The 17873-nt window shown below is 37.6% G+C and overlaps 3 protein-coding genes across 3 annotated transcripts; 2 read left to right on the top strand and 1 right to left on the bottom strand.

The window, feature by feature from the left end:
• Window positions 1-25: 25 nt before the first annotated feature.
• Window positions 26-6724, top strand: LOC129240600 (protein qua-1-like). Its single transcript, XM_054876505.1, has 3 exons — window positions 26-2195; window positions 2285-2403; window positions 6332-6724. The coding sequence occupies exon 1, from the start codon at window positions 322-324 to the stop codon at window positions 2188-2190; it is 1869 nt and encodes a 622-aa protein (XP_054732480.1). The 5' UTR covers window positions 26-321; the 3' UTR covers window positions 2191-2195; window positions 2285-2403; window positions 6332-6724.
• Window positions 6725-7704: 980 nt separating this feature from the next.
• On the top strand, window positions 7705-13388 carry LOC129240304 (uncharacterized). Its single transcript, XM_054876022.1, has 3 exons — window positions 7705-9347; window positions 9468-9543; window positions 12155-13388. Exon 1 carries the CDS (start codon window positions 8001-8003, stop codon window positions 9336-9338), a length of 1338 nt encoding a protein of 445 aa, XP_054731997.1. The 5' UTR covers window positions 7705-8000; the 3' UTR covers window positions 9339-9347; window positions 9468-9543; window positions 12155-13388.
• Window positions 12093-12659, bottom strand: LOC129240727 (pupal cuticle protein Edg-78E-like). The gene is made up of 2 exons (XM_054876697.1): window positions 12606-12659; window positions 12093-12512 (listed from the first exon to the last, which is right to left on the bottom strand). The coding sequence occupies exons 1-2, from the start codon at window positions 12657-12659 to the stop codon at window positions 12093-12095; spliced, it is 474 nt and encodes a 157-aa protein (XP_054732672.1).
• Window positions 13389-17873: the final 4485 nt, after the last annotated feature.

Raw genomic sequence — 17873 nt, 5'->3', positions numbered from 1 at the left:
GAAGTTTAGTTTTTCCTCCGCGAAGGCAGGCACCTTGTCGTGGTGCGGGGGCTTAGTCGAATCATTAATCAGACCTTATCAGTGGATGGTAGTGTAGTCGTTTAAGTACATTCCAGTACGGAACGATTACATTCCATTCCTTTGGTTCGGGCTGTCTTTTGAACGATGACCAAGTTCTGCCAACCCCCTAATCCAGGGTGTAATGCGACACCGTGCCCATTGGATGGTTTGCAGCCAGGGGGTTTACCAGACCGGTTGTATTTTAACGGCGCCTTCCTAACACCGGGCCGCCTTAGGGAGTAACTGTGGCCTTGCTGCGGCATGGGGCGCTGTCGTGGTGGACCGTTTGAATTCCCCATTATATTACTTAGACCACTGCGCTTGCCTCGTCGAGCAGGTGGTCGTACGAACAAGATGAATTCAAATACTTACTTAAATAATACTTATAATAAACCAAACGAGAGGGCTTTGGCCGACCTGTTGGGTCAGCTGGTGAGGGGTAGAAACCCGTCACCCACTGGCTTTAACAGGGGGGGAGGAGGTAGTAGTGGAGTTAGTGGTGGTGGACCCATGAACAACTATAGTAGTTCATCTATGGGGCCGGGTAGTGGAAGTGGCGGTTGGGGCGGAAATGCTCCGAATGATTGGAACCATGGAGGCGGTGGAGGTGGTTTCGGTAGTGGGGGTGGTGGTGGTGGTGGCAACATGATGCCATTGATGCAGCGTAACGTGGGTATGAACATGAATATTGGTAGTGGGGGCGGCGGAGGCTTTGGTGGCATGTCGCAGGGTGGTGGCATGAACGATAACTATGGTGGGATGCCACAGAATAGAGGTGGGAACGATGACTTTGGTGGGATGCAACAGGGCAATAACTACATGGGTATGTCGCGAGGCAACCAAGGTGGTTTTGGCGGCATGCCATCAAACAGTGGCGGTTTTAGTGGGGGTGGTTTTCCACAAAGTAATTATGGGGATGATGGTTTTGGAGGTGCCCCACCACCACCTCGTTCTCGAGGCCAGTGGGTTAGTGGAGCCGCGAATCGTAGTAATCGCAATGCGGCGCCGCCTCAAGTGCGCGGCAATAATCGCCCGTCGAATTCAGCGCCAGGCAGACGAAGCTTAAATGGTACAAAAGCACCACTATCATCGAGAAGTAGTCGCAGCGGTGGTGCTTCTGCTTCAAGTAACGCTTCAAGGCCTGTGCAGGCACAAAAACGTAGTGCGCCGCCAATTTCTTCCCCACCAACAAAAGCCAAGATAAGTGCAAATAATGTTAAACCAACATCCGTTCAAGGAACTAAGACGGCCACATCTGCTGCAGAACCTAGAAGGGTGCTGACATCAACTGGTGGGCGTTGGTATCAACATTTCTTGGCGAAGGGTATTAAACCAGAAGAAGCCCGTAAGAAAGCTTTTGAGAATAATAACAAGCCATTCCCCTCAGGAGTTGAAGGGGCAGCAAAAAAGAGTGTCAAAAAAGCGAAACCTCCACCCGCTGATACGTACATACGCCTTGCAATCTTCGCAAAAGGTTTTCCTGAAAATATGTTGGATCCCGAAGATCTATCGTCTATCGAAGAACTGATCGTCGATGAAGTTGCCAACAGTAGCACTGAATCGAAATTACAATTTGAAAGAGTACTCAGAAAACCGGGCATGCTTATGATAGATTGCTTAAGTCAGCATACTGCTGATTGGCTGAAAGATATCATCCCCAAATTGACCAACTGGGAAAACCCTGAATTGGCAGTTTGTATTGAAGAAGACATTCCAGATGCTTATGTGATGACTATCTCGTTGCCAAGAAGCGTTGGCCAAGAATATGATCAGACCTTGGCACTAATTCAGTCACAAAATGACGATTTGGTCACCGATTCGTGGGAATGGGTGCATGAGCGAGAGGATGGTGATAGACTAATTGTTACCATCCGTATTGATAAGGACTCACATGCAGCAATTAAAGAGAAAAAGTGGAAGATATTTTACAAATTTGGTTTGGTAGATGTAAATTTCGCCCGCTATATGCGGTATGCCCTTAGTAAACGCTTACACGGAGAGGCGGAAGGCGATAACACTAAAGGCAAAGAAGATAAACCAGAAGCTGAGGATGGCGAGCAAGAAAAAACGGCTGAAACAACGGAGGAGAATCCACCTTCACCACCGCCCGCACCTGTAATCAGCAAATAAAAATTGTAAGTGTAAAAAAAAAATATTTTATTTATTGCGTTTGCATTGTTGTGTTTACTTGTATTGATTAAACGCGTTTTTCAACCCTTTACAGGCATGCGGTATTTGCATTATTCTTACTTGAATACATATTTAGCGATGATTATTATCCTCAACAATTGACCATCTCAACTATATTATGAATAACACCGTGCTTGGCAATGCTGCGATTCTGTAAGTAAATATTTTGCTCATATTAGTTTTGATATTTATATATATTCGTTCCTTGCAAATGAAACGGAATATCGTAGAATTTTACCCCTAGACGGTCTTATTGCCTCTAGTACAGTTGGTAATAAGCTTTATTGCTAACCATACAACGTACAGTGGGTCAAAGCCAAAATGATGCAGCAATCAATCTTTTATGGCAATATTAACACATTTTGTGCGAGTATATTCCACGGCGGAATCGTATCGGGCACAGGAATTTGGTGCGCATATTTAGTTATTCAGTTAACACTTTGGGGACGAGTGTCGGCATATAGCCGCCCAACCAAGCCGTTTTACCGTTCTGGACGCGTGTCGGCATATGGCCGTCCAAATTAGTCCGAGCTTCAAGACTCGGGACGTCTGCCGTTAGCGATGAAGTCTTATCTTCCTTTAAATGTAAACTTGCGATGTGAAGCGATGGTAGAGCCAGAACGGATTTCAGTTCTTCGATTCAGTCTCTCAGTGTCACTGCCAGAGGAACCAAGCTTTTTATATATTTTAACCTACGCACGAAGGCTAAGCGATCTAGATAGTAACAGTTCTGACGAATATTACTCTGAATCTGATAAGACGGAAGATGACGGCATTACTTCGTCAAGTGGATGTGAAATCCGTGCAATAAGGAATCCACTTAGGCATTTCAACATTAGCAGTGATAGCAGTTTGTTTACATTTATTTTGTGATTTTATGAAAAATTTTCTTGTGTTACATAAAGCTTTAGTTTTTATAATGTTCAACGTATTCATTTTCTCTACTGCGCACTCGAATACCGTTCATCCTCAGCGAGGCTCGCCCCGTTATTTATTCAGTTAAATCCCAATAAATCGAAAACTATTTCATTTTTTAATCTAAACTTTATGTATTTTATATTGAAATATAATATTATGTCGGGAATATTCAAAATGATTTGTTTTTCTGCATATTTTAAATAAAAACATGTATATTACCAACTACCACATAAATTCGGTCAAAAATGTGTTTATTTTCCATTCATCTTATTGTTATTTGACTGCATCATTTTGGCTGTGAGTCACTGCAGTTTGAATTTAGATCGTAAACTTACCAATGTGATCTGGAAAATTGGCATCCATGCGAGGGTTCATCGCAAAAACTGTATTTTTCCACAGGCATATTAGAAGCATTTTTCGAATATGTCTGGTAGGGACTGCTGATTTTTTGATTCCCAATCCAAACCCCGCGAGTGCAATATAAACCTTTTCGTCTTTTTTTATGTTTTTTAAGTTTAAGAATGTGAACATCTTTTTTTCAAAAACGCAAAAGTTGTTGTTGTAGCAGCATAAACATTCCCCATAAATACAAGTATATATGGTATATATGGGGAATGCTGCTGTAGTGACAGTCCATGGTCGAATATAAATCCGGGTCGTTCCGATAACGTAGAACCGACTGTCGTGGGAACGAAAACGCAAATGTTCGTACTAGTTAATTAAAAATGTCGTTTTTATACAAATTTGCTAAATTTAAATTCAATTTAATTTTGCATTCGCTCTGTGGAATCGGTCTTGATCCATTTTGAAAACTTGTTTTGTGCTCTCGCTCATAATTGCCCTAGTGTGGCAGGTATTGCTGGTACAAAAAAAAAATTTTAAAATCGATTTATTTATTTTAATTTTATTCATTATAATACATGGGCTTGAAAAGTCCCGGGCCTAATAACAAAGAAACAGGTTTTTTGTTTTGTTCAAAATTAGCCTTATTCATCAACGTAATTTCCATCAAGAACAATGCAATCATTCCATTTCCGCCGTTCTAACATTTCAATATAACTTTGGTAGAACGATCTACCTTTTGCCTCAAAAAAGGCCACAGTTTCAGCGATAACCTCTTCAATTGAGCGAAATTTCTTAGTGAGCAATTGTTTTGATCTGCGAGCAGCAGCCAGTAGTCGCAGTGGATCTGTTGGATGTGGAAGCAATTCGAACTTCAATTCATGTATAATAGTATTGTCATTGTTTAATTGACTTGTGGCACGGTGTATTGTCATGATGAAACTAAATTGTTTCTAAATGTTTCTTTGCAATTGCGGCCTTCAAACGCTCCAATAACGCTAATACAATAATATTCACGGTTGATGGCATATCGCTTCTTAAGATACTCGATGAATATTACACCACCACGTACATCTTAAAATACTGAGGCCATAACGTTTCCAGCCCATTGATGCGCTTTCGTGCGTTTTGGATGAGATTCACCAGTTGCTGTCCACTCAGATGACGATCGTTTTGTTTCCGGAGCGAAGTGATGGATCTATGTTTCATCCATTGTCACATATTCATGCAAAATTTCCGGTTTATTATGTTGAAACATGGACAAACACTGCTCAGAATCATCAACACGTACTTGTTTTTGGTCAACAGTGAGCAAACGCGGCGGCACCCACTTCGAACAGAGCTTTCTCATAGTTAAATGCTCATACAATATAAACTCATCACGTTCTTTTGATATCTCTACGTTGTCAGCTAACTCACACAACTTCACTTTTCGATCATTCAAACCGATTTTGTGGTTTTATTTTTTATTTTTTTCTGGTGTTAAGACAAGACCACATTTGAAGTCAGCAAACCATGGTTTTATTGCTGGTTTTGATGGAGCGGAGTCCCTATAACACTTTCCAAGCCTTTGCTTCGCTTGAACGGTATTTTTCCCCTATTAAACAGTGTAAAATTAAAACACGAAATTCTTTTCGATCCATTTATTTGAAAACAACAAAAGTAGGATCACTCTTAGCTCAATAACTCACGAACTAATGAATGGACTATCATACAATTTTAACAGCTGTCTTTTTAAGCTTAGTACTAACTGAAAAAGAGGTGAATGTAATAAAAATAAAGCCCGGGAGTTTTCAGTTCGTGTGTTATTAAATACAGTAAGTTTGCTTAAACAGGCATATACTGTACTCATGTACCTACACGCGACTATGTTCTTCTTACTTGCTAAATAAAAAAATAAAAACGCCAGTAACTCTGCCCTTCGAAGCAAGATAAACTCCTACAAATTTAATCTCTAAAGTAACAAGAACAAAAAATATTCCGATTAAAAATTTTTTTATTTCACTTATTGTACGGCAATCAATTACCAACTCGCTTAATTTTTGTGGTAGTGGGGTAGTGATGGGCTTGTTCCTAAATGACGCAGTATTATAGTTGTAGTGCTGGTCTGAAAAAAAGCAAAATTATATTGCGTTGCAAGAAATCGAAGCCAATAGGTCTGTTCATGTAAAAATTATCCAGTAACTAACTAGCCAGGAGCTTAGTTTCCAAGAATTCTCTCTCAAAGAGAAAAATATCAAAAAAGTATTGTACATGAACGCAAAACCAGTAACAACTTGCAAGTTTTACGAAGAGGTGATTAAATTGTTGCCAGCAAAAATCACAAAAATTCAACATTTTTTCACTTGAGCTACCTCGTATTAAATTAAAAAAATAAAGCAATAATTTGTTCCATTTCATCACCGCTGTCAGATGAATAACAGTCCATTAGCAATTGAAATTCGCAAATTTTAATTCGTGTTTATTTTTTACTTTGGGATCAGTTGTTTTCCTCACCTGCAAATTCTTACAAGTAAAAATTTATCCAGTAAAAACTTGCAACTAACTTTCCCTCAAAATCCAATGCCATTTTGCTCTCTCACTTTCCCCTACTTTGCAAGTTTTTTGGGTCCATGAACAACAAAACGTGATAATTTGTAACAATTATTTCAAACTATTTGCTTCATAAACAGGCCTAATAATACGTAAGAGTCAATAATCCAGACCAACTAAGATATTCCGTTTATATGTAAATAAGACTGGCATTTTCACAATTCTATAGAAGTAAAATGCCTTATCATTAAACGATTTACTAACTTATACTTTAATATTCATTCTACAGTTGGTGATCTATAGTCGTTGACAGCAGACATACACATTAACTATGCCAATCCTATAAAAACCAATATATTTCTCCGAAGTCATTGGCAAAAAACATCAGTCATCTATGGAATTCTTAACGTGCACGAAAAACAGGGAAATCACACAATGCATGAGCGGAGTAACGCGATGAATTGAGCGGTGTGCAGTTTTCAAATTGTTGACAATTGTTTTGGAAATGATCATACAAGTAATTATTTTCTAATTTATTCAAATCTTTAAATAATTCATGTACAAGTGTAAGTTTTGTTGTGCAAAGCTAATCGTCATACATCAACACATGATGAATTTCACAACGTTGTATACCGTTAGCAACAATAAAGTGTATGTCTTACTAGAAGGCGATATGATTGAATTCTTTTGTAATAGTTTTTCTTTTTCACGGAATTCAATTGGAGTTAACTCAGTTTATAAATGTTAGCAGTTGAGATTTCTTAGGAACTGTCGTGAACATAAATGTGTCTGTAGAACATAATTGGGATAATAACTTGTAATAGCAAAAAGAAATTTGTTGTAACTAAATAGAATAATTTAAAGTGAGTTTCTAGCGACTACTAATTCAAAATTATGCCAAAGTAGCAGGAGTAGTATACAAATTAAGCTGCAAAATTATTAATGCCTTGTATTGTGAGAAAAACTGAACCGAAGATAAAAGTATTGAATGTTTGGCAGTATTGTATTGTTTTATAAAAATATAAATGCACAATTGCATCCGGCTGATATGGGTCTCAGGACACAGGGGTATAACTGGGAACGAAGTGGCGCATGCATTGGCCGAGCGGTTTCGGCCTCGTTATTAATAGGGCCCACGCTCTTCTTCGCTATTGGACAACACACTATCAAGGAAGAGCTTAGAAGCGAAGAGCTAAGGTTAAGAGACGCAAGGTGGCATCAAATTATGGTGTTACTGTAGGCGAAGTCCTTACTGGGTGTATAATAAAACAAAAGTACCGGGACAATCCATCTACACAGACTTGAGATACCATTCACACATTTTTCACGAATGTGATGCCTTAGCGAGTAGTAGTAGACACATCGGGCGGATACGCTCAGCCCAACCCAGCTCGGTTTATTACGAGAGTTGGGTTTGGTTGAGCTACTGTGGTGAGTAGGGAGCAGTGACCTTAAGTTAGAAGTGTAAGTCTTTAAAAAACTATAAAAAAGTTTACTTTGCCCCTTTCAAACCGCTTTTCAAGCGATCCGGCAAGCGGAAAAGGTTAGCTTAGGTTAAACTGGTTGACTTGCAGTCACGCATAGACCGATTCGGTCCATAGCGATACCAGATTCATTAGTTATGTGAGAAATAGAATAGTAACAATTTTTCCTCCGCGAAGGCAGGCACCTTGTCGTGGTGCGGGGGCTTAGTCGAATCATTAATCAGACCTTATCAGTGGATGGTAGTGTAGTCGTTTAAGTACATTCCAGTACGGAACGATTACATTCCATTCCTTTGGTTCGGGCTGTCTTTTTGAACGATGACCAAGTTCTGCCAACCCCCTAATCCAGGGTGTAATGCGACACCGTGCCCATTGGATGGTTTGCAGCCAGGGGGTTTACCAGACCGGTTGTATTTTAACGGCGCCTTCCTAACACCGGGCCGCCTTAGGGAGTAACTGTGGCCTTGCTGCGGCATGGGGCGCTGTCGTGGTGGACCGTTTGAATTCCCCATTATATTACTTAGACCACTGCGCTTGCCTCGTCGAGCAGGTGGTCGTACGAACAAGATGAAAACAACTAAATATTCAAATTACAATTCAAATCAACAAGTTTTAACGGAGTTATTGGGCCAATTGATGAGAGCTGGCAACTCGTCAAATGGCTATAGTGGAGGTATGAGTAGACATAGGAGTAGCATTAGTAGGCGTGCAGCTGCCAGAACTAGACGCCGACAAGGAGCTCGTTCACAGGGCAGTGAAGCAGTGCGGAGGACAGGGGCTAGTGGTAGCACGGCATCACAACAAGCTAAAAAAAGTGGTGCTGCTAATGCTGCGAGTTCAACTGCAGCAAAAGCCACAGCCCAAAAGCGAAGTGCCGCAGAAAGCAGTGCTGAACCTGAAAAGAAAAAAACTGCTTCAGATGAAACCGCGGCAGGTGGGGATTCCAATCAGAGCAAAACTTCTGAAGCAGATCCTTACTTAAAGGGGCTATGTGAGTCTGGAGTACGATGGTATCTGCGTTATTTGAAAGAAGGGCTTGACCCTAAAGCTGCTTGCAAAAAAGCTTGGGAACATAGAACCGAACCTTCTGAGTATGAACCACAGTGGGGAAAAGAATTTCTTGTCAAAGAAGTTGAAGAAGAGCCCACAAGTAGACAGCGAACCAGAAGGAAAGGAGCTAAAAAGCCTGAAATCAATGAAGATTATCGCATTGCAGTACATCCAAAAGACTTCCCAGATCAAATGCTCGATCTGGGCTCTGTAATATTCCTCGAAGAGGCAATCACAGCAGAAATAGCAAAATGTACAGACGTAAAACCGCAATTTGTTTATGCTCATCTGCGTCCAGGTGCTTTGCTTCTCGATTGCGTGAATGAAGAAACCGTCAATTGGCTGAAAGATATAGTCACCAAATTGTCGAATTGGGAAGGCCCCGAATTGACAACAAGCCAAGAACGCGTGATTCCAGACGCATACGTCATGACAGTTGCATTGCCGAGGAGCATTGGTCAAGAATTCGAACGTACATTGGCCTTGATTTCGGCACAAAATGAAGATTTAAATACAGAGGTATGGAAATTGGTGAATGAACGTGAAGAAAACGAAAAACAAGTGATTACGATTCTTGTGGATAAAGATTCTTTCAATACAATGAAAAGAAACGATTGGAAGCTATACTACAGATTCGAGAAAGTCAGCGTGCATTTCCATCGCTATTTACGATATAATAACAAGCCTGTGTTATGGATAACTAATCCCAGTTGTCATAAACAAAATCAGGTTAAACCACCTGGTCCCGCTAATGCAGTATAAATTAAAAAGGTGAGTCCAACCAATTGTTTATGTTTATTCCACTAGTAAATTGCCAATTTAAATAAATACGCACATTAAGACATTAAACAATTCTGGATATTAACAAAAAATTTTTTTTTTTTTTTTCAGTACAATAAATCTCCTTGTCATTCGGCGAATTGGTCTGTAGAAATACAGGCGACGGAGTAGGCGACTTCCAAGTGAGGTGAGTAGTTCGAACTAGTAAATTTAAGCGCTAATTTAGAAGCAGTAGTTAGACTACCTTGTATGAAGCATATATTCCAACTATTAGGTAGTAAAAATTGAACTTTAAAAACTTAACCAATCGGCGGGACATTTATCGTAAAACTTGTTTTTTTTATTCTAAATCGAATTCATTAGCCCGAAGAAGAGTAAAATGGAGGTTTATAAGCACAATTTTGTTTCTTTTCATTATTCACACTCGCTTGTTAAATGGACCGTAAAATGGCCGTAATGCTCTTAAAGTAGCAGCAACAGAACGATTATTTTCATAAAAAATTTGCACGATTTGGAATCGTTGCTCAAGTGCGTAGCGTTCCATGATGAAATGTATACTAATGAAGTTTACAAATGACAAGCGAAAAATAAAAAATATTGCGTCGTTCGCCCTCCCTATCGGAAAAAAGTTGAAGCGCACCTATTAAAAAACCCTATACTTCGGTAGTCAACTGTATTACTTTTCACTTTTGTTCTTCAGCCGTGTAATTTTCGCTTACCTAAATCAAATTCAATTAAAATGAAATAACTAAATTAATACAAATAATTTGCTCGATTTTAGAGAAGTTTCCTCTAATTGCTGGCACACTCAGATAAGTTTGTGACAAGAAATAATTTTGTTGACATATTTCAGTTTATTTTTGTATAAGATATAATATTTGTTATTTTAGCAAAATTTACTTAGACACCATTACAAACATGGATATGTATACATGTCTGTATGTATCATATGTGCTGCATATTGTTCAACGTGTTTGTTTTAGTTAGTGTTGTTGCTCGCAAATATCCCAAGTGCTAATTAATTAAAGTTTATACATGGCGTACATGAATGCAAGCAATAAATCTGTATGATTCTGCATCATTTTATTCTCATATTCATATACGAGTTCATAAATAAAAATGTTGCCTAACTCGATTTCTTCAATTCTTCATTTTTTATTTAGTGTCTTATTAATTTTGTTAACAATAAAAGTAGATTGGCTGGCGGCTTATACATCCTTGAAAGCTGCTTACCAATGCCAAATCTTTTCTCCGGCTTTACAGTTTTATGCTGCTTCCGAATGAAAACTATTTCTTATTATGAATATTTTTCATGTCGGAAATACAATGGTAGGTTTGCTGTTGGCTGTTAAAAGGTGGTCGTTGTTAGAAACGTAGCTGTTTATTCTTATGACACAGTGCGCATAAGACCGGTACGTCAGGTATATTCAGCTAAAGTGGCCGCAAGCTTCCTGGCCCAGCCCTGGGTTTATGCATGTACATATGTATATTCTTTAGCATAAGTTAATGTTCAAGCTTTGTCCGGTTTAGTAGCACATACTATGTATGTATGTAGATATATACAGAGAAATGAAAGATACATATCAACCCACTCAAATAGAACCAGATTTTCAAATTCAATTTTAGCTTTTTCACATAACAGCAAAGTAAAATAAAATAAAAAGGTGAATTATTATGAGAGAACTGAAAATTCCATTTTAATCTTGCCAGCATATCCAAACATACATACTTACATTCTAATATTGATATATGAAACATATTTTCACTTATTAAGCTAAAGTTAATAATATAAATTTAGTCTCTTAGTTAGTTTGCCATCTAAAATGAGGTATTCTACATAACCTCAAGTCTAGCTATGATATTTAAAATTTGTTTCTTATATAATATTCTTCGACCCAAGCAAATCGAACTTCGACCCAAGGCAAATCTATTAAAGGTGGTATCAGCTGATTTTTTTTTTCTTTCGCCGTGTCTATGTGGCTGTTAGTACAGAATGAAACAAAACGAAAATCAAACATAAAAAACATGGTTGTTGGTCTAGTGCCACCACCTTTAATGAATGCACTTTGCTTCGATCCATATATTTTTGTATTTTGATTTCCTTGAAATGGATGACAATTTTTGCCATTTCCAACTGGAAGACAGTTTTTATGAAAATTGCTTCTATCAATTTACTATGTTTTATGTTGGAAAATTAAATATAACTAACAAATAGCTACAGGTTATTATGCAATATTATAAGCGCGATTTAAATAGAAATAAGATAAGGAATTATTTGTAACAATTATACATTACATTATTTTAAATCCAGTACTTTCTTTAGTCCTTTAATATAACGTACAACCATCAACTCTTATCCCTAAAACTTATAGCCAAAAGATGAACACAATTCACTTGTTTAGTTTTGTTCGTTCCTCAATTCCAGAAAAAACAAAACAGTTTGTTTGCCTTTGGTTTAGACTTCAATGTGAGAATAAATGTTGCGGTTCTCATTCGAAAATGTTGTGTGCTAAGTAATTACGAACTAATTCTTAGAGGGCATTCTATATATGAGGTTTATAAAAACGTTTTACTTTACGTTGATAAATGTTACTATTAATTGGTAAAAATCTCATTACGAACTACGTGGGTAAAAATAATAATTAATATGATTTTGGTTGGCACTTGTAGCACTAGGGTGTTGGAAGCGTTAAGCTTCTACACATTTTTTCTCACATTTTACTTTTTACCCAAAAACTATTTATCGCTTTCCGATTTTTTAATAACAACTTTATGTTTTGTTTTCTTCTCTTCCGCAGTTCGAAGCTGTCGTTTATAGTTCAACAACGTCGACGTCACTTGTTCCGGCAGCTTAGGTATATGATCGCCCCTCGGATGATAGCCATCAGCATCAGCCACATATGTCATCGTAATGGGAATACCCTCTAGCGAAATGTACTGCACCACGCCGCTTTGTCCGTATTCATTACCCGCTGCTTTTATAGTGATGCCGTTGGATGTTTGGAACTCGTAATGAAAGTCGCCATGTGCATTGGACGCCCGGTTAGTGTAGTAAATGGTGTGTGCATCACGATCAATTGGCCGAATGACCGCTTGTGCGGACTGCAGTTGTGCAAGGAAACAGCAAAAGAATGTGCACACGAGGAGATATATTAGCTATACATTAGTTGGGAGAGGAGGAAAACAACAATTTATATTCGTAAAATATAAGAAATAGCCAGTAATGTTTGTGGTAAAATAAGAACAAACCGTTGATTGGAATTCTAATCCAACGTTGAATCGAATTTTACGTGTCATCTGCATTGTAAGCCACATTCCCATTTGATTAAATTTAGCGTCTAATGACACAGTAGAATGGAATCGCCGCAAGTCCAGTTAGCAGATCGCTTATTTATTCGGCGCTGCTCACACACGCACACAAGCGTTTTTCGATAGCTCTTATAGCACGCCACTAATAATCTGCATGAATCGCACCCGTAACGAAATGAAGCACGATTCTGGTGCCGGGGAAGCTTTTATAGATGCGTCGCAGGTATGCAAATTAATTCGGCAATTTTTTTTTGCACACCAAGACGACGTTAATTATTTTATTAGCAAGAAGCGGTATGGTATATTTTTCTGCAAGTTGTTTATGTCCACTCAAGCATTTGATGTGACGTGACATCTGTGTTTGTGAAACATACAACAAATGAAAGAGAAGTGAACCAGTAAAGAGCGACACTTCAAAGAGATCGCTATCAATCTGGCTTAGCGCGTTTGCGGAATGTGTGTCATAGTGCGGAATTGTGAGTGTGACAAACTGAACGGCAATGCTTAATTGAATGCTTCTGGACTGAATGATGGAGTTGCCAATCGACCGCTACATGAGATCATATAATTTCATAGATTCAAATTCGCCAATTTCTATATATTTAAAAAAAAAGTATTTGTAAGTTTGTCATGCAATTGTCCTGAGGAGCGATAATATGAACGTCAGTATCAAATAAATAAAATCTTCATTTGTATACCGATCTATGGATGGTAACCACTTAATTATTATTGTTTTGATTTTGGTTTAACGGAGTGGTGTGGTGGGCATGCGTAAGTGAAGAGCTGGGCCGCTTAAGTTGATATTAATTCTATTACTATATTGTTTTTTAATTATAGATCTCCAAAAATAAAATTTAGTTAATATTTGAATAAAACCTGTTCTCTCGCCCTTATTCGATTTTCAAGTTCGCGGGTATAGGTAGCTGAACAGCTGTTCGGCAATCAATGGCTAACCTCCTAGGTTATTTCTGCCAAGAACACCCTTTCTGCGTATTTGGCCGAGTTCCTCCTCCTATTTGTGGCATCCGTCTTGATGTTTCACAAATGGATGAACCTACAGTTTTAACCCTACTCCGAATGACAGATAAACGCTCTTAGAAAAAACGTTTTCTTCATTTTTAGTGTTTCACCGAGATTCGAACCTACGTTCTCTCTGAACTTCGAATGGTAGTCACGCAACTAACCCATTAAGCTACGCGGCCGCCCCAGGCACATGATTATCTATTAATAAAACTAATTTCTCTTGTCCGATTGATTTTAGATGAATTTCCAAGGACTTGTGATGATCACCGCAAGGGATTTCTGGAGAAACGGGCTCCGCACAAACAGCGATAACTTTTACAATTACCACTTTTTTCTTTAATTTTGCTATGTTTTTATTTTTGTAGATTTAGGCAATTGACTAGCATAAAAAAAAATGATTGAAAATCATTTTTTCGGACCTCCTTAATAAGTTTTCGGAACATAACACCCGTGTTTGTTTGTACTGGCTCAGGGTGTCATACAACACGGTTTCACACAACACGGCATTTTCTAGGAACCTATCTGCCGTGTTATAGGAGGGTTACCTGGACCTATTTTAAGGTTTGAGCATATCGGGTAAATTGGTATTAAGGGGCTAGGGGTAGTCAGAATTTTCAGAAAATTTAATTTTTTTTTCGTTTTCTTAAAGTATAGCGTCTTAAAAATATTGTGTGAAAAATTGAAGTGAATCCGACAAATACTTTTCGAGTTATTCAACAATTAACAAAAAGCGCTCGGGCGTTCCGGAGCGTTCGTTTGTGTTGAAGTGTCAGATAATTAAAAACTAATTGCCAATTTGGTTTTTTTGTTATCTACATTCTTCAATAAGAAGTGCCGTTCTAAAATTTCAAATTTTTCGTGCTTAAAATGGCAAGTGTTAATTTTTTTTATTTTTTAAATTAATTCTACAACTTCTACTGTCAACTACATTGTTCTGTCGCCTGATTTAAGCTTTCAAAGCACTTTTGTTGTTTCAAGTCAATCTGATTTTGTAGGATAACATCAAGGCGGACGCTACAAATTGGAGGATAAGCCCAAACACCAAGTAAAAATGCACCCTTCAATTAGAATGTGTGCGAATTGTAATAATTGCGGCCGTGTTAGTTTTTTTGTCATGTCATTTCGTTCTGTCTCAAAATTTCTGCCAAAATGCCAACGTCAGGCGTTCTGTCAATAAAAATTACAATCTGATGGTCATCACTAACTAAAAAACGCAACATAAAAGTTTGCACTCCAGTATAAAAATTGAAGAGGAATAGTAATTTATTTTTAGAAATACTACTGTTTTAAGTTTAATATTAGTTATTTATTGGCCTTAGCGCAAAACTAAGTTCAAACGAAATAAAATTCATATTTCCTTATCTTACAACAACATCTTCACCGCGAAATAACTTCTGCAAAATTTAGGGGCAGCTAATCAACTGCGTATCAGCAACAGTCCGTCAAAAAAGTAACAGGATCGCAATATTACTGAGTGTGGCGAACACACCCTTACACACATGTGGATGTGTATGTATAAATCAAGTATCTATGTACGTGCGTACATACCTTAAGTTGCATTGAAATCTTTCGGCAAGCATTTATGGTTCCTGCTTGTGTAAATACTTTATTAGAGGAAAAAATGTCAAGAGATGGATGTCACGGACGAAGATTGGAGTCAAACGATAATACATACATAAGTACGAGTACATGCATATGTACGTGCATTTGTAAATAATTAGCGAAAATTTGCACTAGTACACGCGGATTGAGTATCGCCGAAATAGTAAAAAATCTAAAGTAGAAGAGTTAAGAAATTAATATTTTTTTTGAACGTGGCTTTATTAGGAACCTGATTTGAACTAATGCGTTAACCCTTGAACTCCCTTTGCTTTCATGCAGTACAGGCGATATGCAAAAGCAGCTCAAAGGAAAAAGCTTGCAATTTTTTACATGCTTTGGGAATATAGAGAAAATATAAAAATTAAAAATCAAAATAAATAGCAAACAAAATTTTTTTGCTATTGCTTGATTAATTTAAGGCTACCCCCAATTTGTTTAGCCGAATATTTAGGGCGGCTGGCAATTTGTGAATCTGCTTATAGGGGGCAGCTCCTCCAGCACTTACAAATTTTCCATTTTTTGTTTGATTTAAAAATTCATTTACAATCTAAAGAATATCCTTTCAATGCTTTAAGCTAATAGAAAGTCTAAAATGCCTCTCTAAAGTGAAGTGATGAGAGTCGCATGAATGATGAGTAATAACGAAAACTTTAATCACGTTACTTTTTTTCCGCGTTGTCGAATATAACTCAAAAAGTAATGAAGATATCAACTTAAAATTTTACGGGAAATTCTTTAACATATTGGCCTTTGCATGTACCTCAAATTTTATATAATTAATATTTTTTTTCACTTCAAATTTTTATTTTTTGTCGTTAAAAATAGGTAAGTGCAAGGCGGAATGACTTATTTTAAGGGATTAGGGTCGTTAGAATTTTCGAAATATTGGATTTCTTTGCATTCAATTAAAGTATAATAACTTTAAAGTATTGTGTGGAAATTTGAAGTGAGTCCGACAAATGCTTTTCGAGTTATTCAACAATTAACAAAGGGCGCTCAGGCGCCCCGGAATCGATAGCGAAACTTTAAAAGCGTTTTTCTTAAAACTATGTTTTTTGAACTGGTGATCACTGTAACTTAAAAACCGCTTGGTAGATTTCAATAAAATTTATACTGCTTTTGAAAAACATAAAAAACTCGTGCTTGATCGATGAATTTCTTTTTTTTCGGTCGGTTTTTTTTCTCGAAATCTGTAAAATATTTTTTAAGCCACCATGTTGTTAATTTTAAAAACAAGAAAACAAGTTTCGATTAGGCACGAGATTATCTATTCATAAAACTAATTTCTTTTCGCCGATTGATTTTAGATGAATCTCCAAGGACTTGCGATGATCACCGCAAGCGAGTTCTGGAGAAACGGGCTCCACACAAATAGTGATAACTTTTAAAGTCAAGTCGAAACATGATCTAGTAATGCTATGCTTTTATTTTTGTAAAATAAAGCAATTGACTAGCAAAACAAATTATGGAGAATCATCATTTTTTCAGCCCTCTGACTACCCCTAACCCTTTAATGACAAATTTTTGTCTGGTTGATTTCAGTTGATTGGCTGTAGATATATTTCATGGCGCAAATCAACGGAAGCACGTTTGAGCAGTTGTAGGGTCGCCATTTTGTTTTTTTCTATTTAAAAAAAAAAATGTGTATTCACTTAAGCATGAATATTATATTAATATTTCATTTATTTTAAGATATTAAATACTCTCAGTTTTTCGCAAAAAATGATTGAAAAACTCGTTGACTGGAAGAGCTGCCCCTTTAAGAGAAAGCTCAAGTTTCGTCCTCCCTTAGTGCTTATTAGAGCGAAAGATGTCCTGTATGCATGTCAAGTCCAGCTGTGCGAGAAAAGTGATATTAGTAACGTTCAACGTGCTTCACCTTTTGTTGCTGTTGTTGTAGCAGCAATACGTTTTCTTCGGCTCTGTAGCTACGGCAACAGTGGTTGTTATTGTAGCAGTTTACTAGCAGTGGTCGGATACCCGATTAAGCAGATTAGTGGCATAACTTTCATCTTAGACATGTGGTGAAATTTGTATTTCGAATAACTGATTTCCATAGCTCATCTGCCTGCACTTTCAATGAAAATTTGAAACGTCTACTGAAAGAGGGTTTAATAGAAGCTAGAAAGCCTTAGAAATATACATAGAAGTCAGCCCATGCGAGAAGCATGAAAGCTTCATGTTGCTGTATTTTATATTTTGCTCTATGTTGGCTTTAACCACCGCGTACGTCTGGTGCATTATTTGCAATTTATGCTAACATAAAGGAGGAGCTCGGCCAAACACCCAATAAAGACTGTAAGTACCAGATATTCGAACCAGGGCACTTGAGAATGGTAGTTACGTACCATCCCACTCGGCTTCGTCGGCCACAATTGCGATAACAGTTGTATAATTAGTTTTAATACAGTATACTCTCTGCTAACGGTCACTTCTCTAAGGGGACACTTTATTCACTACATACCACAAATCCTTAAGAATTTTTTAAAATTTTTACGACAACCCTCCCATAGCATGTTATTAATTTTTTTTACACTTGTCTCATAAGCGGACAAAATTTTCAGTCCCTTAGGTGTCCGCTTG

This window comes from Anastrepha obliqua, chromosome 3 (assembly GCF_027943255.1).
Source record: "Anastrepha obliqua isolate idAnaObli1 chromosome 3, idAnaObli1_1.0, whole genome shotgun sequence".
NCBI classification, from domain to species: domain Eukaryota; kingdom Metazoa; phylum Arthropoda; class Insecta; order Diptera; family Tephritidae; genus Anastrepha; species Anastrepha obliqua.
This window is presented reverse-complemented; position numbering and strand designations above follow the sequence as displayed.